The 19,685-nt window shown below is 39.8% G+C and overlaps 1 protein-coding gene across 2 annotated transcripts; it reads left to right on the top strand.

Moving 5' to 3' along the window:
- The first annotated feature begins 1,620 nt into the window (after positions 1–1,620).
- Positions 1,621–11,444, top strand: LOC124509331 (odorant-binding protein-like). Of its 2 annotated transcripts, none has more exons than XM_047075866.1 (8): positions 1,621–1,958; positions 2,466–2,602; positions 5,993–6,063; positions 8,387–8,485; positions 8,675–8,785; positions 9,649–9,750; positions 10,241–10,329; positions 11,206–11,444. In XM_047075866.1, the coding sequence occupies exons 1-7, from the start codon at positions 1,629–1,631 to the stop codon at positions 10,279–10,281; spliced, it is 891 nt and encodes a 296-aa protein (XP_046931822.1). In that variant the 5' UTR covers positions 1,621–1,628; the 3' UTR covers positions 10,282–10,329; positions 11,206–11,444. The 2 variants fall into 2 exon arrangements, with proteins under 2 accessions (XP_046931822.1, XP_046931823.1); XM_047075867.1 differs by having other exon boundaries at positions 10,241–10,286.
- Positions 11,445–19,685: the final 8,241 nt, after the last annotated feature.

Consider the following 19,685-nt stretch of genomic DNA (forward strand, 5'->3'; position numbering starts at 1 on the left):
CTCCATGTATGCCCAAATTTCCCTTTTGATAAGGATACCAGCCATACTGAATTAGTCCCTCATGATCTCCTCTTAATTAACTATGTTTGCAGTGACCCTATTTTTTTAAAAAAATTTTTTTTTCAACGTTTTTTATTTATTTTTGGGACAGAGAGAAACAGAGCATGAACGGGGGAGGGGCAGAGAGAGAGGGAGACACAGAATCGGAAACAGGCTCCAGGCTCCGAGCCATCAGCCCAGAGCCTGACGCGGGGCTCGAACTCCCGGACCGCGAGATCATGACCTGGCTGAAGTCGGACGCTTAACCGACTGCGCCACCCAGGCGCCCCTCAGTGACCCTATTTTGAAAGTACACTTGAGATTCTGGAGGTTTGGATTTCAACACATGAGTTTCGATGGGGGACACTTTTAATGAAGGGTTATTGCAACAGACTGGGTTTTAGACCAGATTAGCCCTGCTCTTATCAAATTTCAAAAGATACCCATATATTCTTGACATTCCGGTCTATTATTATCCCATAGACCATTTACTCTTTCCATTTCATAACTGACAAAAAGTGAGCTAAAGGAGTGTAAGGTTGACTGTTCTTGCTTTATTTATTTGTTTCTTTGTTTGCTTATTTATTTAGGCAAGGACACTTCACACCCAGTGTGGAGTCCAACGCGGGGCTTGAACTCACAACCCTGACATCAAGACCTGACCTGTGATCAAGCATCAGACACTTAACCAACTGAGCTACCAAGGCACCTCTGTTACTGCTTATTAGCCTGTAAAGATGACTGGAAAGTTCATTTAATATTGCAGAAATTGGCCATGGTAACAGCTTCCTAAAAAACTGTTATTTTGTCGACGGATTCACTGTTTTTTTTTTTTTTTAAGATTTTAATAACAACTTAAAACCTGATTTCTCCAAGCGGAACACGCCCCTACGAGCTTTCCATCAGTACAAAATTGTCTGATGTCACAACCAACTCACAGGGTCAGAGTCACTCAGGACACTCTAAACCTCTGTCCCCAAAAAACCTCCAAAGGAGTGTACCGTCCAGCTCGTTCACCCACTTCAGAGTCTGGGAAATAAAGGAAGACCTAATGTTTCCACACATTTGGTCTGTACCTTGGCATTTATATTTATGAGTGGGCATAACTCATTGCCCACACATAAATCTTTCTGTCTTTCAACAAGGAAAAGGGTGCAGTTTGCTGGGGAAAGAAGGTGATTTCCTTGAAACTCATCTGAGAGAAAGGGAAGGACAGGTTTATTCCCCGCACTCCCCTCTCCCAGAATGAGTGAATGAGTCTCAGTGTGACATCAGATATGCAGGCTTGATCCAAACGACCCTGTAGGCAGGCCTACCTTCTGAATGTCCTTTGGAGGGGTTTATGGAAGGGGTTAATGGAACGTCCTTTGGAGGGGTTTATGACCCAGGTCTGAAAGACCTTTGGGATACATTGCTGCCAACAGGATGTTTATTTTCAGCGTTGCACAATGGTCTCTTGTGAAAAAATGACAAGTAGATAAACATTGCCACATTCACAGATGTTTACTATATAAAGAGGTCAAGATTCTCACCAGCAGGTAATTGATTCTGAGCTTCCTCCAGAGGAGAAACCAAGAGGTGCTAGAAAGATGAAGATTCTACTCTTACTTCTTGGAGTCGTTCTGGTTTGTGGCGGCCGCCTACCTCTACCGGACGGGCGCCTACCTCTACCGGACAGCCTCCTACCTCTACCGGACGGGCGCCTACCTCTACCGGACAGCCGCCTGCCTCTACCGGACGGCCGCCTACCTCTACCGGACGGCCGCCAACCTCTACCGGATGCCCGCCTACCTCTACCAGACGGCCGCCTACCTCTACCGGACGGCCACCTACCTCTACCGGACGGTCGCCTACCTTTACCGGAAGGCCGCCTACCTTTACCGGACAGCCACCCACCTTTACAAGACAACCTTACACAGGTACCAGAAAAAGGCTGACCTGACATGGACGTCTTCATGTGTGTGCCTCTGTGTTTGTGTGTGTGTGTGTGTGTGTGTGTGTGTGTGTGTCTTTTGGGGAGTTTTCTATGTATATCCAAATTTATGTGCGTCTAAGCCTAGCCATGCACCTGGAAACTCGGAATCCCTCTGTTCACCAACTCCTTACACATTTCTTTTGTACATGTCTGCTCTGGTCTATTAACTGGCTGCTTCCCCCGTACTTGTAAAAGAGAAGGTTCATCAGGCAAAGAGCTGTTGGGTTTGAGCTCCTGCATTTGGTAAGAACGAGTGTGCTATTTCAGGACTATGTGAGTTTTTAGTTCTGCTGCAGACTTGGGTTTCTCAGTATTTTATAAATCGTGCTTTTGTTCCTTAAAGTTAGATAGCTCGCTGCTGATGTAAAAGAGGAGGGAAACCCATGCTGGATGATGTCGGAGGCCATCAAAAGAACTGGACCAACATTTCTGATGGAAACTTTGCTTTTAGCTTTCAGGAGAATGGAACACGCTTTTGGTCGCAGCCACCAACGTTGACAAGATAAGCAACGGCCCATTCCACGGTTATATGCGCAAAGTTGATGTGGACATAACAAATGGCACAGTCGTCTTCAATTTTTCTGTCATGTAAGAATAGCACAGAATGAAAAGGCCTGATCTGATGGCCCTGAGAGGGCATCTGAGTTGCATGTTTGCAGTGAAATACCCCGGTGATGTTGAAAAGTGAGGCTCTGAGTTCTTAAGAAATTCAGTACACCCTTCTTGCTTTAATGAGATGATTCTCAGGGACCTCCTGTGACCATAGGGTGCCCGACACTGGCCTCAATCATTCTCTACCCTGAAGAACTCCCAAGTAGCAATGTTTAATCATCATTAAATTCACCAAAGCCTTTGCTGCTTCAAATATTATTTACAAAATCCTCACTTTCCTGCAGGCATTTTATTAAGAACTCAAGAGTAACAGACGATGAAGACACTTTTTACTTCCATTGTTCAAACCAGAGCCAGATACAGATCTATAAAGTAATAATATCATGCATGAAATTCTTTACTAAGAGTAAACATGCGGTGGAAAGAGGGCACCAGAAAATGACAATGATCGCATAGCTGAACTGTATTGCTAAATTGAAAACACCAGCAATCACACATGCTGATGAATTCACCTGGAAATAACAATGATTTCCACACCAACATTTGACTTCCAGTAAACGACTCCTAGGATAACGAAATGAAGCAGGAGCTATCACTGAAATCAAAGGAATATAGGGCATCTGAAAGCATCAAATCATGCAAACAGATCCTGGCCTGTAAGATTCAAACATCTATTTACATTGCAGGTGGGAAGTATAATGCTAATTTCTATCTTTCTGAGTTCAGATGGAGCTGCTCGGGGGAACTGATGATAGCTTATGATAGTTCAAAAAGTTCTCAGTATAAAGAAATGAGAAAACTTGCAAGGGGTGGTGACAGGGGATTATAAGAAACCGAATGAAGTCTGTTTCTGAAGACCTAATTTCTAAAGCTATAGGTAGAATGCAGGAATCTTTCAGTCTCCACTGCTCACACACACATAAACACAGGCACATACTTTGAAGAATGAGAAATAAAAAGAGACTGACATGAAGGAAAAGAAAGGGTTATGTTTGGAGAGAGTGGTTTATAAATATATAAATATAATTGTGTATTAAATTATATAACATGTTATATAATATGAAATCTTATACAATTATAATATGGAAAATATATAATAATAATATATGTATATGCCTGCAATATAGTGAGTATTCCATAAATAACACTCAAAGGCTCTACGAAGTCAGTAATGGATAAAACTGCAGTATATTATATACAATAATTGTATAACATTGCATATATACATACATTATATGTAATATATGTGTAACGTTATATAATTATGTAATTATGTACATAGATGTAACAGATATGTAATGTAATACAATATATAATTAATAATATAATTGTATATAAAATATATAGTTGGTCATATGTTATATGCAATAATCATATAACATTGCATATATACATACATTATATGTAATATACATGTAACCTTATATAATTGTGTGATTATATAGATACATATATGTAATAGATATATAATGTTATATAATTATATAATTGATTATATAACTATATAAAATATATAGTTGATTATATGTTATATACAATAATTATATGACATTGCATATATACATACACCGTAGGTAATATACATGTAACGTTATATAATTATGTAATTATATACATACATATATGTAAAAGCTATGCAATGTTATATAATTGTATAATTGATTGTATATAAAATATATAGTTGGTTATATGTTCTATATAATATATAATCGATTATACACATATTATCAAGTTACACACACATCCTATTTCAATAGATACACCTGTCAGTTTTCATTAACTTTTTAAAGAGTACCCTAGGGTCTTTTTCTCTCATTTTTCAAATTTCTGTGTCCGTCTGTGTTTAGTAGACTTTCCCTTTGGACGCCCACCCTGCAATCAGGTTCACTGAAACGCAAGGGACGTGTAGTGGTAGGTATCCATGTGAAGGCATAGTTCAGTGAACTTGGACCTATGTGTACATCTATTGCACCCTCAAGATGCATACATTTCCATCACCCCAGGTAGCATAGGCAACACCTGACATGCCGTGCTTTCCTTCCCTCTTCTAGAACTTCACACGCATTAAACTTCACACGCTGCAATTAAACACGATGCATCTCATTCTGCTGTCTTCACTCTGCATAAGGTTTGGAACGTATATCCACGTGTCTCCGTATGCAAACAGTCACTCGCATCACTGCCAATCAAAGTTCCTCGTGTATGTACCAATATGTACGTTTCCCACTTCCTGGGTAACGTTTCCACTTTGTGGTTGTCTTGAACACCTTGGATACGAACTGCTCTGCACTAATGTCTGTGCCGACACATATTTATTTGCAACTCCTCTCCGGTAGCCCACAACTGCTGCATCATGGCACACGAGCATATTTAACCACAGAAAGGGTCAAGCTGTTTTCTAAGTGACGGTGCCTTTTGCATTCTTGCCAGTAACGTATCAGATATTTAGCGGCAGCACATTCTTCCTAAACCTCGGTATTGACATCTTTTGATTTTAGGCAGTCCTGTGAATGTGAGGCACCAGCCCACTGTGGTTTTAACCTGCATGTCTCTGATGAGTCATCGACCTGACCACGGTTTCCTACACTGTCACTCTTGCATGACGGGTCTGTTCAACCATTTGCCCCATGTTAGTTGGTTTACTTCCTCTTTTACGATTTCTGCCGTATTCATTCTTCCTGTTTTTCCAAATATGCATTTTTTATCATATACACACACAGGAATACACAAACTCTCTCGTTATATATGTGACACGTATATAATTGTTTGTAATACACATGTAGTTTCCATCCAGCACATACATGCATCATGTGTATTTATGCATTTGCTTGTGTGTGTATGTATGTTTGTGCGTGTGCACACATATGTGACTTGATGTCTAATTTTCTGAGTAGTGTTTTAATACAAGTTTATGGTTCTGATTAATTAAGCCCATCATTTTTCCCCCTTTTCTGGGGGGTGCTTTTGTCTATTATATTATGTAAGAAATCTTTGCCCACGTTGTGAGAACCGCCAAAGACCGTCTTGACGGCTCTTCTCTTTTTCCAGAAAATCTTTAAGGCAAGGGAATGTTCTTTTTGCCTTCTTTTCTAACAATTCAGATTTCTTCATGTTTAATTGCCTTTAAATATGACTTGTTTTATAGTCACTCTTTAGAACTACCTGATTCCATGTGTAGACAAAGACATTTTTGGCAGGTGACCTTTGATGGTGGAAAAAGTATTTCTTCTCTTTCAAATGGCATGTTGTTTACAGGCACTGAAATGATGCCTCATTCAGATTCTTGTGCGATTGAGACAAAGAGAATGTTAATTGTGGTTCAAAGTTTGTTTTCATCGACTCACTTGAAGACATTTTGTTTTTAAGGATGAACGGACTGTGCACAGAAAAGTCTGCCGTGGGAACCATTGGGCGTGACAAGTTTATCAATATTGGTTGTAAGTACAAGTATTTTACTGAGATATTAAGGTCAAAATCTTAGTCTCCACTTCTTTCTGGAACTCTTGTCTGCCTGAATTCTAGTTCAACTAATCATTGGAAATGTGACCAGGCACACTCCCCTAAATTATCTATCCAAGCACTTTATTTTGTCGTGCACAGTTAAGTCATAGGACATTGGTGGCCCCTTCCAATTTTGAGTATTGTTAAATCATTGATAAGTGCTCAGGATGTTTATTTCATAAAGTTCTTGAGTATATGAGAATGTTTCAAGATAATTTAAATGGCCTTAGGAACTAAATATCATAGGTCTATCCTCACTTTACATATCAATCTCATTTTGCTTTAAGAGAATACTTTTTTAAACATCATCTTAAAACATCTTACTGCATTCCATTCTTGGGAGATTAACCTACAATCCAAGGAAATCGGAGTGATTTTAATACCAGGCACATTTGTTCATAACCTCACCTTCTGTTAAAAGCAATGGGGATGTCGGCTAACACTTAGATTCTAAACTCTTCTTAATTACCCTAAACAACACTCCAAATTTTAAATGGCCTAATGTCTAAATATCTGATTAAAATTGTGATGTGTAAGTCTGTGGTTACACCCCTCATCTAAGATAAGAAACAGCACAACGGCTTTGCAAAAAGTAAAATATATATGCAAACAAAGTGAATTATATGCCTGGCATTCGACCCTATGCATATTCCTCAGTAACTTATGTTCCCAGTAGATTTTTTAAGTTATGTTTTCACTCTTCTTAGATTTACATTATTTTTTCCTTTGCCTGAGCCATCAACGTCCTCTATCATCTTTTCTTGAATTTTCTCCCTTTTGGTAACCCCTCCTAACTTAGATTTGGACAACTTGAGAAGGGAGAATGAGCTGCACTTACTGTAATAGCTCTTTTGGAGCTAGGAATTGTAACCTACCCAGCTCTGTTCTGGAGAAAGTGAGGTGTCACACTGACAAGCAGAATACCAGCAGTGGTCCTGAAACCACCCCGGAGGCTCAGAAGACAGATTTAACTTCATTGCTTCCATAACCTGCACTACCTCTATAAACCTATTTAGTGAGATTTTCTGCAAAGCCCTTCATTTAAAAAAATTTTTTTAATGTTTATTTATCTTTGAGAGAGAGAGAGAGAGAGAGCCGAGCACAAGCAGGGGAGGGACACAGAGAGAGGGAGACACAAAATTCGAATCAGGCTGCAGGCTCTGAGCTGTCAACACAGAGCCCGATGTAGGGCTTGAACTCATGAGCCGTGAGATCATGACCTGAGCGGAAGTTAGATACTCAACTGACTGAGCCATCCAAGCATCCCTACAAAGCCCTTCTTTATAACATCATCATTAAAACATTTGGTTACTAAGAATCTGAAGAGATGTATAAACTCTTATTTAAATTGTTCCAACACAACCCAAGACTCATGGACCTAAGAGCAGGCCTGTGCAAGATTTAGGTCCATGCCACTCTGACTCTGAAGTTGTTTCAGCTGCCACTTGGTCTCTGGCTGGGGCTAAGGCTATTTGAATGGGAAACACAAAGTGGCATAGTTTCAAATAAAATCCTGATGAGTGGTTCCATTAAGGCATTGTGTACGTTGAGAGCAGAAGAGAGAACGGATATTAGAAGGTATGGTGATGACGCTAAGTTGGTCAATGCTTATTCTTTTTCTTGTACACGTGCCGGGGTGGATGGGCAGAGCCAGAGTGGAAGGTGCCCCTGCAGGCGGGATCTGAACGTGTGTATCCTCACAAGTATAACCGTATTAATAAAAATGCACATGTTCATGGCAGCCAGAAATTTGTTGGGTAATACACCTAGATTAAGGGGGCAGACGCAAATGACTCAGAAGATCGCCCAATGTAGGATAGGCACTCAGCACACAGTCATGCAGGGTTTTAAAGGGCAACTGAATTTTGGTCTTAAAGAGAAATCATCTCCAATGCTGGGATAAGGCAAACAGAAAGAGATTTTAAACTTGTATTGATAATATGCCATATAACAACAAGTCGTGTTGCTCAAAAAACGTTGGCTCCCCTGGAACACGTTTCAGAAAACACTTTAGTAAGACTGGAAGGGGTGAAATGTTTAATATCGGAAGAATGGGGCAATAAGGAAAAGTTCCTTATAGGCCTTGTCTCCATGTCATAAGCAATGCTAACATTCGCTGCATCGTCAGAGGGACCAATATGAGAATGGTGTTACTAATATGCTAATTAGGCCACGGTAGAGCCAATCTCCAATACATTCACTAAGGCAAGGCTACAGTTTATATACATTTTACATATATATTTTTTGTCTCACTCACAGATACGAGTCAAAATATTTTCAGTCTTTTCTCTATAGTCTCAAATATCGGAAACAACGTGAACACCAAAAGAAACACCACAAAAGCGTTTGTATTGCTTGGTACGTATATCTTCCTGACGATGGTCATGGCTGCGTAATATTTCCACTCTTGTCTGCCTGAATTCTAGTTCAACCAATCATTGGAAATGTGTCCAGGCACATGCCTCTAAATTATCCCCAATCTCCAATATTCACTAAGGCCACGCTACAGTTTATATACATTTTACATATATATTTTTTGTCTCACAGATACGAATGGAAATACTTTCCATATTGGTTATGACAGCCTCGGTTCTCTCATAATACGTACGGCCAACGTGGACAGAGCAGGACACACCACACAAATGTTTGCGTTGCTTGGTACGTATATCATCCTGACGATCGTATTGGGCAGGTAATATTTCCACCGTCAGCATTCTCAGTGAGAATATCAGTACAGGTTGGAGGTACCAGATCATAAGACATTTAAGAATAATTCCCATTTGTGCAAAAAAAAAACAGTTTGATTAGAAATTATTTGCTAACAAGTCAACTCATTTCAAGCCACGGCTATCTTCGGGTTGACCCCAATTCCTTCATTTTATGACAATTTTTCAAATAGACTCTTCAGCCTCAGAGCAGAAACTTAAAAACAACAAAAAACCTTCATCCTGTTTAATCCTTTCAATGCACTATTGTGAACATCAACGATTTCCACCCACAGGGGCTTGAGAGGGGTGCTTCAGCTCTGAGATACTAGGTTTCAAGTTGGAAAAAGGCATTTGCAAACTCTGGTTTTCATAAAAAAGCAAGCTGTCTCCCATTACTGTGTGACAGGGCTATGGTTGGGAAGGTGAGAACCGTGCTTGTGGTTTGCGCTTTGCCCTCTGCAGACTTTCTGGGGCCCAGAACCAGGGGTGCATGTCAGAGCCAGAGTCTGAGGTGTAGGCAGAGATGAGGTAGGCTGGATATTCTTGATGGATTAGGCCCCCAATTCATGGATTTCCTGCTGTTTTCCTGGAGTCCCGCTGCTGATGTTGGGCAGTGCATGGGATACACAGGGGAAAAGCAGTGAACGGCTCCTACCCACTTAGGTCAGGCAGCTGACACTGGGACAAAGTCAGTGGCAACTGTTGGAGACTGAGTTAAAGACTTGCTTTCCCCATTCATTCTCCTCATTCTGCATTCAGAAATTCTTAGGGGTTCTAATGGGCAATTTCTGCTTTATGCACGGTGATTTTCAGGCAAAAGACTTCATCCTGATGACAACGACTTTGCAAAGTTCAGGGAGTTGATGAGAGGAAACAATATTCCTGAAGAAAATCTTATAGATATGAGCAAAACTGGTAATGTGATATATATATATATATATATATATATATATATATATATTTTTTTTTTTTTTTTCCTGAACATATCTCTTACCTGATCTGTAAATATGCTATCTGGAAAAAAAAAACTGATTCATTTTACATTTTCCCTTCCATGAATTATCTTTGATAAAATCCATTATTTAAAAGAAGAAATCCTGGGGTGCCTGGGTGGCGCAGTCGGTTAAGCGTCCAACTTCAGCCAGGTCACGATCTCGCGGTCCATGAGTTCGAGCCCCGCGTCGGGCTCTGGGCTGATGGCTCAGAGCCTGGAGCCTGTTTCCGATTCTGTGTCTCCCTCTCTCTCTGCCCCTCCCCCGTTCATGCTCTGTCTCTCTCTGTCGCAAAAATAAATAAACGTTGAAAAAAAAATAAAATAAAATAAAAGAAGAAATCCTTACAAATATTGGGAAATGGCCATGATGGGTTGCTCCTTTATTCACCTTTCGTATTTGTCTTTCCCCAGGAAAGTGTCCTAGAAATGAGAGGGGCACCAACCCGTCCTGAACACTGTAAGTAAGAATGACGTGTTATCAGTGCCGCTATGTCAACTCGGTAATTATGTCACTAGAGACGTTTTTTATGTTACATGAGGTTACTTTCTTTACCCCGAGATTGCAAACCAGTTGAGGTGACTAACGCTAAAAAGCAGTTTGGGGATAAAGCATTATTTCACAAGAATCATGCCAGTGACAGCCAGCCAGGTGACATGCTTGCTTCCAGCCAGAGAAGCAGGAAAGCCAGACGCTGGTGGGGATGACAGGAAAAATGATGAGTTTTCCAGTCAGTTCTGACTTGAGGGTTGTCCGAATGCGTCACCACTCCATGTGCACTATTCCCGCTCATCCTGTGTTTAATTTTGCATAATTGCAACAGCCACCTCAGAGGCCCTCCTACCACGCCAATGACACAACCGTTCAACGTGTATTTTCCGGCAGAACGTGATTTCCTTAAAGTGTGATTGTTAAACCTTTAAAGTAATACGAGCCTCAAATTACGATTGTGCTCTAGGCTAACACAAGCCATTTGTCACTGTTGTTGGGAAGAAAGGGGCGAAAAAAAGGTCAAACAGAAATATTAGCTTTCATGCTGAATATAATGTCCTGAGGCCATTTTGCAATCAGAAGACCAGAGTGTAACTCCATCAAAGATCCTGTAAAATCATGTTTGATGCGCCATCCCCATGAACATTCATTCTGAAATCATGAAAGTGTTGGAAGGGATCCTGATTACGAAAGGTCCCATCATACACACATCCCTGAAAAAATTCCAGTGGGTCCCCCCCATATCGTGGGGATGGAGAGTATGATGTTCCCTGTGGGTTTGGTGCACTGGGTCACCTAAACGTCCCCCGAACCCTTGATGTTGTACTTCCTGAGGCTCATACAGTCCACTCAACTCAACCTCCTCTCCTGTTTTATGCACCTGTAGCTGCATCACTGAGAACCAGGAACACGGTCTTCCCCATGGAATCAGGATCAACAGCATGAAGAGTATGTTCCTTCTTTCTGCTTCACATCATTTTCTCTATTCATAAACATGTTCGCCTTTCCCATCTCGTCTCTGTCCATCACCATTCAGGTCCTGTTTGGTGTTACAGGATTTCTCTGTCCATCACCATTCAGGTCCTGTTTGGTGTGACAGGATTTCTGAATGATTAAATAAATTGATTACACATGTATCCTGTACCTGTGTGTCTGTGCACATATGCATGTATCCTAAACCTGTGTGTTTAATTTTAAAAACACATAAATATCCACTTTACATACAACTACCCAGGAAAGCATAGCTATGATAGGATCAACATCCCATCAGAGACCATTCAGATTAGGCTTAAATAGAAAAGCCACAGAGGTGTCTACATGAGAGGGAGAAAAAGGTCTAAACCATCAGCGGAAGGGACGATGGGTATTTTTACTATAATGGTCAAGAAAAAACGTCCCAAGGAAGCATCTTATCTACCACAAGGAAAGAAGTGTGCACACCTCACTGAGAGTTATACACAGACAGTCTACAATGCCTTGAGTCATAATTGAGGGGAACTGCCTACCATCACAGCACCATTACCCATGAAACTGAGGAGAAGGACTGCTATTTCCTTACAGTAGGATCACAGTCATTACAGATGGGGCATCACAGTCATCCAAGATGGGGCAGCAGCTGAGGCATGGTCAACCCAGAGGGTCATGGTGTCAGTGTAGCGCTTGGACAAACCATCAGATGGTGAGCTCAGTTGGGAAGCTGTTAACACAGTACGCAAGATCTAGAGCGTGCCATTCCATTAAGTTTCAAACAGCAGTAGACACGGGAACTTCTAGGGAATGGCCATTCCCATTGTAACAGGCAGAGCACATGTATCAGCTAGCCATGATACACAGGTGTTCACCATCTAAGAGATCAGCACTCAGGATGCACCACTTACTCCAATGGCTGTGCCAAAGTTCAGAGATCCAGTCCACACCTCAGGAAAATAAAATGAGCTTTAACCAGTATTTAATAGAATAAATACTGAGACAAACATAGCCTCCAACTGGGCTACAGTTTGCAAATGTCAAAGGCGTCAGTAATGAACATTATTATGACTTTGGTTGGAAGCAACAAACATGTCAAGGGCGATGTCTGAAGTATCCTTCTTGAATAAAAGAGTGTATGCATCTGGTGTTCTGACTCCAGTCATCGGAGTATGTCTGGAAATGCTGGACACTGAAGTCGCTGAATTGAGCCTGAATCTCTTAAGGCATGTTGAAAGGTGAACCCTGGCATAAAGGAGTCCAAAAAATTGTGAAACAGGACACACTCACACACACACACACACACACACACACACACACACGTATGACTGTGTGTGCATGTACATACTATACACACTCATACGTACTGTGTTATAAAAATTACAGAAAACTTGCAAGAGTAAAAGACAGAATCTGCATTTTTTTGGTGCCAGGTTTCTTTCTCTCTTTCATAAACGTGTGTGTGGGAGCAACGGTAATAAGTAATGGGGAGTGGTCACCACAAACCCAAAGAAATGAACAATAATAAAAAACTATCAACAAAGTTATGCCAAACATTGTAACACTTTTGATGAAGGGATACATTTCTTGAAAGATACGTTACCAAAGTTGACATAAGATGAAAAAGAAAATATCTATAGTCCTTTAGCTACTCAAGAAACTGAATCTGCCATCATCAAATTTTCCATTAAAAAGCTGCTGGTCCAGAAGTTTTCAGCAGTAAACCCTTTCAAACATGCAAAGAACAGAGATCACTGAGGCAAACTGTTCAGAAAGAGATAATGAATTGTAGGCCCTATTACTTTTATGAGGTCAGCATAACATAAATGTCTATAGATACATGGACACATGAGTTCATATTACAATATTTCCCATCCCTACTTGTAACTTAATGCCCCCTGGCCAGCAGTGGATACTCTCAAGAGATGGGTACAAATTCTACGTTACACATCTGCATGAATTTTCATTAACACACAAACACATTAATATATTGGAGTGCAGTCTTTGTTTTATGCATACATACCAAGAGAAAAAATAGAGTATCATACTTCTGGTTTCTTTTCAGTTACTAACAGTCCTAGAGAGTATCCAAATGTTGATGCCCAGAGATGTAATTTATTACTTCTAATTTCTTATATTTTCCATTTTGAATGTGTCATAGCCACCAAACTTTTGAATCCAGGTTTACATGTTTCAACATTACAAACAACAAACCAGTGAGCAGTGAATTCTTACACGTATCAATAATTTACAATTTTCTGTAAGTGGAAATGCCTTACTGAAGTGAGTGCACATTGAGAATTTTGATATACACAAATTAACCTCCAAAACACTTTTGCATTTTCTATTGTCAGGTCCCAGCATGTTCTTCCCACAGATAAACATGTAACTTACTCTTCCAACTACTGGCAGAGCTTTGCTCAAAACGCTTCCCGAGGGAACCAGTGTCTCCTTCTGAAACAGGGTCCCAGCACACTCCATGTGCCTACCTGGGCTTTATTTTTCATCCTAGAACTTAGGAACAGGCGGTATATTTGGCAATTACTGCTTAGCTTGTTTGTGTTCTGTGCCCTTCCTTTCACGGGAGGATAACTCACTGGATCGTGACCAGAGTCTGTCTGATTCCTGCTGTATTTTTATGGTTGGGCTCGCGCACACATGTTCCTCACTCTTTTTTTTTGAGTATTTTTTTTGAGAGACAGAGAGAGACACAGTGTGAGTGGGGGATGGGTAAAGAAAGATGGAGACACAGAATCCGAAGCAGGCTCCAGGCTCTGAGCTGTCAGCACAGAGCCCAACATGGGGCTCAAAGTCACAAACTTGAGACCGTGACCTGAGCTGAAATCAGGAGTCAGACAGACGCTTAACTGCCTGAACTACCTACCCAGGCTAGGTAGCCTCTGGTCTGTAGAGTATGATGCCACTGGCATAGCAAACTATTATGATGACTGATACACTACCTGACAGTCCAGGACCTTGCTATCACAGAATGCAAGAGAGAAAATAATGCACAGGGACAAGACCGTGACTGTATACTGATTTGTGTTCCAGGCGATGGAGTCATTTTAATTCCACATTCTAATAATAAAAAAAACAACACATCCCAGCAAACAGCAGCTGCATGCCAGATCCCCAAGCCTATGAGAACCTACTTTCGGAAAAATACCACTTCTGGCCCCAAAGTTGTAATTAGGGCTAGTAAGTTGGCTTTGTGTCATCCACGGTCCTCCCGCAGATTCACCTGACTTTTACAGGGTATGAAACGTGAGGTAAACCGGTATATGAACAGGACCACAACCTATGCATTCTTTAGGTCTTCCAGAAAGGCATGATGTTTAGAACTCTGCCAAAGTCACAATGGCGCTCAAGTTCAGCACTGTGCGTTGAGTGCATAGTCACATGTTGGGGACAAAGATGGAATGGTGTTCCAAGCACCAAACCCAGCCTCAGAAATCAGCCTAGTTTCAATGGTCTCAGCTTTATTCAGTCTTTTGGCTAGTGAAACTGATTTATTACCTAACTGCTCTGTTATCAGTGGAATTAAAAGCGTTCTTCAACGTCATTTGATTGTTGCATGGATAAGCTGCAATGATACTTTAAACAGCATCAAAATGGTACCCAGAATAGACTGGGGACTAAGGATACTCACGTATGTATAGAAACAACATTCCACGGTGTTCCGTTTTAACTTTCAAACTGAAGTCAACGCAATTACATTGACACATATTGAGACATTTAAAAATATATTGTGTGATATTCCATACAACTAGGTAGGTCATGTCGATTAACATGAGCAACATTGGCAAGCACGTTACGAAAATAGTTGGGATAAGATTTTCTGACATGTCATCTTCGCCAGTGCCAAGGGTTGGCAGTGAGACCGTCATTCCTTGGCTCACCAGCTCTTGTGACCGACTGTGACATTTCCTTTGCCATGAGAGTTAGGCAAAGGTCTAGGAGATACTGATAATGACGGGTTAAAAATAAAAATCATGATAAAGTTAAAATGAGCTGAATAAAGTCGACTAAAATGCTTTTTTTTTCTTACAGAATTAGGCACAAACTAAGGTGCATTAATTCAAAGAACAAATGGCATCTGCAAAATAAACATCCTGGTTGTGGGTAAAGAAGGTATACAGACACCCGTGTGATCACAGTCTTTGATATCCCTTGAGAAGCAGGTATCAATATCACTACTAACAACACCAGTCAATGTCACTGGTAATAACACTAGTGCGGATTGGCACAGATGATGGTTAAGGACTGAAGAGGCCAGTGAACAAGATGTGTATCCACAGGGCAACTAAGATGTTTTGGTTTATTTGGCCAAGAATCCTGGAATGTGGACTCCTGAGAAATGTAGCATAAGTGACCAATGGCCATGTTAGACTTGCCCAGAAAACTTCTATACGTACATACACATGTATGTATATATACGTGTGTGTGTGTGTGTGTGTGTGTGTGTGTGTGTGTGTGTATCGGTACATATATATATACACACACACATATATCCTTGTTCTGGAGATTCTGATATATACTCTAAATAAGTCACATATATTTATTGTACGGATCACTCCACTGGGACACCAGTATTACAGAGAAGAGTGAATTAATTTTTTTTTTAATTTTTTAAATGTTTATTTATTTTGACGTAAGTAGAGAGAGAGCATGAACAGGGGTGGGGGAAAGAGAGAGGGAGAACAGAATCTCAAAAAGGCTCCAGGCTCTGAGCTGTCAGCACAGAGCCTGACATTGGCTCAAACCCCTGAATCGTAAGATCATGACCTGATCCTAAGTTGGACACTTAACCAACTGAGTCACCCAGGTTCACCAGAGTGAATTATATTATTTAGTTGCGGTTGAGATTGAGGTTGAGATTGAGGTTCACCAGAGCGAATCATATTATTTACTTGAGGGATATATATACATATACATATACATATACATATACATATACATATACATATACATATACATATACATATATATATATACACATACATACACACCTTGTTGTAAACTAGCTGAACTAGAAGACCGTGAGCTGGCTATTCCACGAGGAATTTCCGTGTCCTCACACATGGTGGTGAACGCATGGTGTTTTATCTTTTGAAGACAAGGTTCCATCCCATCCCTAATGGGGATGCTTCTGTCACTACCATGTGTGACACTACTACGATTCCTGGCAAAATAGTCCAATTACTATCTTCGAGCTTAGCTGGGTTAGACCTCAGCATGAGTGGATTCTAGTAGTGGGCAGAGAACAGAGGCAGGGTTACAAAATCTGAAAACTAAAGCCCATCCTTCATGAAGTCCCTGATGCAAACAGGATCCTGAAAATTAGTTCAGGAAGCACAACATCAGAAATTTAAATGGTATTCAGTTTTCTCAGTAGCTTTAAGCTCAGAAAAATGCCAATGGTAAGAAGGGGAAATATGAAATCTTTGGTTTCTGTCAAAGTACATCACCCTGAGACTGGATTTCTACCTTCCCTGTTCTCACTTGCCTATCTGGAACATCTTAAGGATTCTAATGCACAATCCATTGCCTTATCCCATGAAAAATGCATGCATGGGAAATAGCAAGGATAAGAATCAGAAGATCTCATGACATGAACTGAAGAAAAGATATTTTAGAAACCATCAAAATGGGAAAAGTCACTTTAATATTTCCTAAAAGTATGCAAAACTCATTTCACATGTAAACAGAATTATAGAAATATATATGTATATATTTTATTTCCTTTACCCTTTTCAATTTATTTTTATTTTTAATGTTTATTTTTTATGTTTATTTTAATGTTTTGAGTGAGCACAAGTCGGGAGGAGGCAGACAGGGAGACACAGAATCCGAAGCAGGCTCCAGACTCTGACCTGCCAGCATAGAGCCTGACACGGGGCTCAAACCCACAAACCATGAGATCATTACCTGAGCCAAAGTTAGATGCTTAATCAAATGAGCCATCAGGTACCCCTTCATTACTCTTTTTTTTTAAAGTAGGCTCTGCACCCAGTATGGGGCTTGAACTCATGACCCTCAGATCAAGAGTCATGTGTTCTACTGACTGCACCAGCTAGGTACCTGGGAGTATATATATATTTTTAATTCGATTTTCCTTACCTACAAAATATAGCTAAGAATGTTTAAAAAATGACAACATCACAAAAATCTCTAAACACTTGGTAATTAAAAATCACACAATAATCTCTGGTTAAAAGAAGAAATCTGAGGGAAAATTTGACAAAATACAAACTAAGTGGAAACAAATATAATCCAAACCTGTGGACTGCAGTGCATTGTGGCTTAAGGAGATATGTACAATAACAAATACTTATTATGAATTAAGAATGGGCACCTGGTTGGCTCAGTCTGCTGGACAACCAACTTTGGGCTCAGGTCATGATCTCACAGTTGTTGGTTTGAGCCTGACATCGGGCTCTGTGCTGACAGCTTAGAGCCTGGAGCCTGCTTTGGATTCTGTCTCTCTCTGCCCATCCCCTGCTCATGCTCTGTCTCTATCTCTCAAAAATAAATAAACATTAAAAAATTTTTAAAAAGGAAGTGTTCAATTAGATAGTCTGAGTTTTGACCTCCTGAAAACCGATTAAAATAAAGAGCAAATTAAATGCTAAGTAGAGTGAATGAAATAAATATAAAAGCACTGAGGTAAGAAAATGAAACTGAAGGTTGGAAAGGAAGAGAAAGAACAATTACGATCATGAACGATTTACCAAAAGATATTACTGATTTCCCAAAATGCAAAGACCCCTGGATCTAGTGAGTTTTATCACAGCAGGTTGCAGAATTCAAGATCATCATAAAAATCCATCCTATTCTTTATCCTGGAAATGAACAAGTGTAAGTAAAAGAACAACCACCAAACAGTACCATTCACATTTGTCCAAAAAGATAAAATATATAAGAACTTGTCTAAGAAACCACGAACAAGAAGTGTATGCTGAAAACGACAAAGTCCTGATGAAAGAAATTCAATGAAGACCAAATAAAAGGAGAGTTATCTCATGTTCAGTGGCCTGTAAGACTCAAAAGAGCAGACATATCTTCTCTTCAAATTACTCTTTAGAATTAACACAAATAGTTGTCTATGGAACTGCCAACACTGATTTTTGCTCATCCTAGACAAGTTTACCTTACAATTTATATAGAAAGCAAGAGACCTAAACTCGATAAACACCAGTTTTGAAAAGGAAGGATGAACTTGGAGGACTGACGACCTACATTAAGTCTTTCCTTAAAGCTACGCAAAGTAATAGAATATGGTTTTGCGGTAAATGGACACACACATCAATGGAAAGAACAGGAAATCTAAAACTACACCCACACAAATACAACCGTTTTGAAAAAATGATTAAAGGAAAAAAGAACAGACTTTTCAACAAATTTATGTGCAGGAATAGAGCAAAAACATTTCATCTAAACACAAACCTTACACCTTACCGAAAAGTGAACTCAATTTCACCATCTGTGTAATTGTTGAATCAGTATGCCATACAGCTGAAACTATATGTCAACTATACTTCAACGGAAGTTTTTTTGAAAAGTAAAAGTAAACTCAATATAGATCATAAATGTAGTAGTAAAACAAAATTATGAAACTTTTTATAAGGAAATGTAGAAGAAAACTTTTGTGACCTAAGGTTATTCAAACAGTTTGTAGAATTGACACCAAAGATCACAATTTATAAATTTTCTACAAAAGACCTAAAAAAAAATTTAACACTTTTGGTATGTGAAACATACTGTTAAATGAATTTAAAATAAGTAGCATTCTCGAGAAAATATCTGCCCATCACATAAGTGACAAGGACTTGTATCTTGAATATATAAAGAATTCTCTAAACTCGACAACAAGTAAACAAAAAAAACCAGTCATAAAGTGGGCAAAAGACTTCATCAGTATATATTGTGTAGGAGAAAGCCAGTCACCACTAGGAGATATCACTTACACATCCATTAGAATGGGCGAACCAACAAATATTGATTTTACACATGAAAATACCCCTGAGATTTTGCCATTTGCAACAACATGGATGGAGCTAGAGGGTATTGTGCTAAGTGAAATAAGTCAGTGAAAGAAAGACAAATGTTGTATGATTTCGCTTTTATGTGGAATCTAAAAAAAATGTATGAACAAACAAAACAACAAAAAGAATAAAGAAAAAGAATAAACAGGTGATTGCCCAAGGGGAGGGGAGGAGGAATGGAGAAAATGGATAAAGAGGAGTGGGAAGCACAGGCTTACAGCTATAAAATGAATAAGTCATGGGGGTGAAGGGCACAGCATAGGGAATATAGTGAACGATACTGTAATAGCATTGTATATGAGAGACGGTGACTACCCTTGTAGTGAGCACAGCATCACATACAGACTTGTGAATC

Source organism: Lynx rufus, unplaced genomic scaffold, assembly GCF_022079265.1.
Source record: "Lynx rufus isolate CCGP_SWC_20201006 ecotype Redwood Valley unplaced genomic scaffold, mLynRuf1.p SCAF_14, whole genome shotgun sequence".
Lineage (NCBI taxonomy): Eukaryota > Metazoa > Chordata > Mammalia > Carnivora > Felidae > Lynx > Lynx rufus.

Coding starts and splice junctions, on each gene's coding strand:
- LOC124509331 (XM_047075866.1), top strand. CDS start 1,629: ATGAAGATTCTACTCTTACTTCTTGGAGTCGTTCTGGTTTGTGGCGGC. Junction 1,959..2,465: donor TACAAGACAACCTTACACAG/GTACCAGAAAAA, acceptor CTTTGCTTTTAG/CTTTCAGGAGAATGGAACAC. Junction 6,064..8,386: donor CAAGTTTATCAATATTGGTT/GTAAGTACAAGT, acceptor TCTCACTCACAG/ATACGAGTCAAAATATTTTC.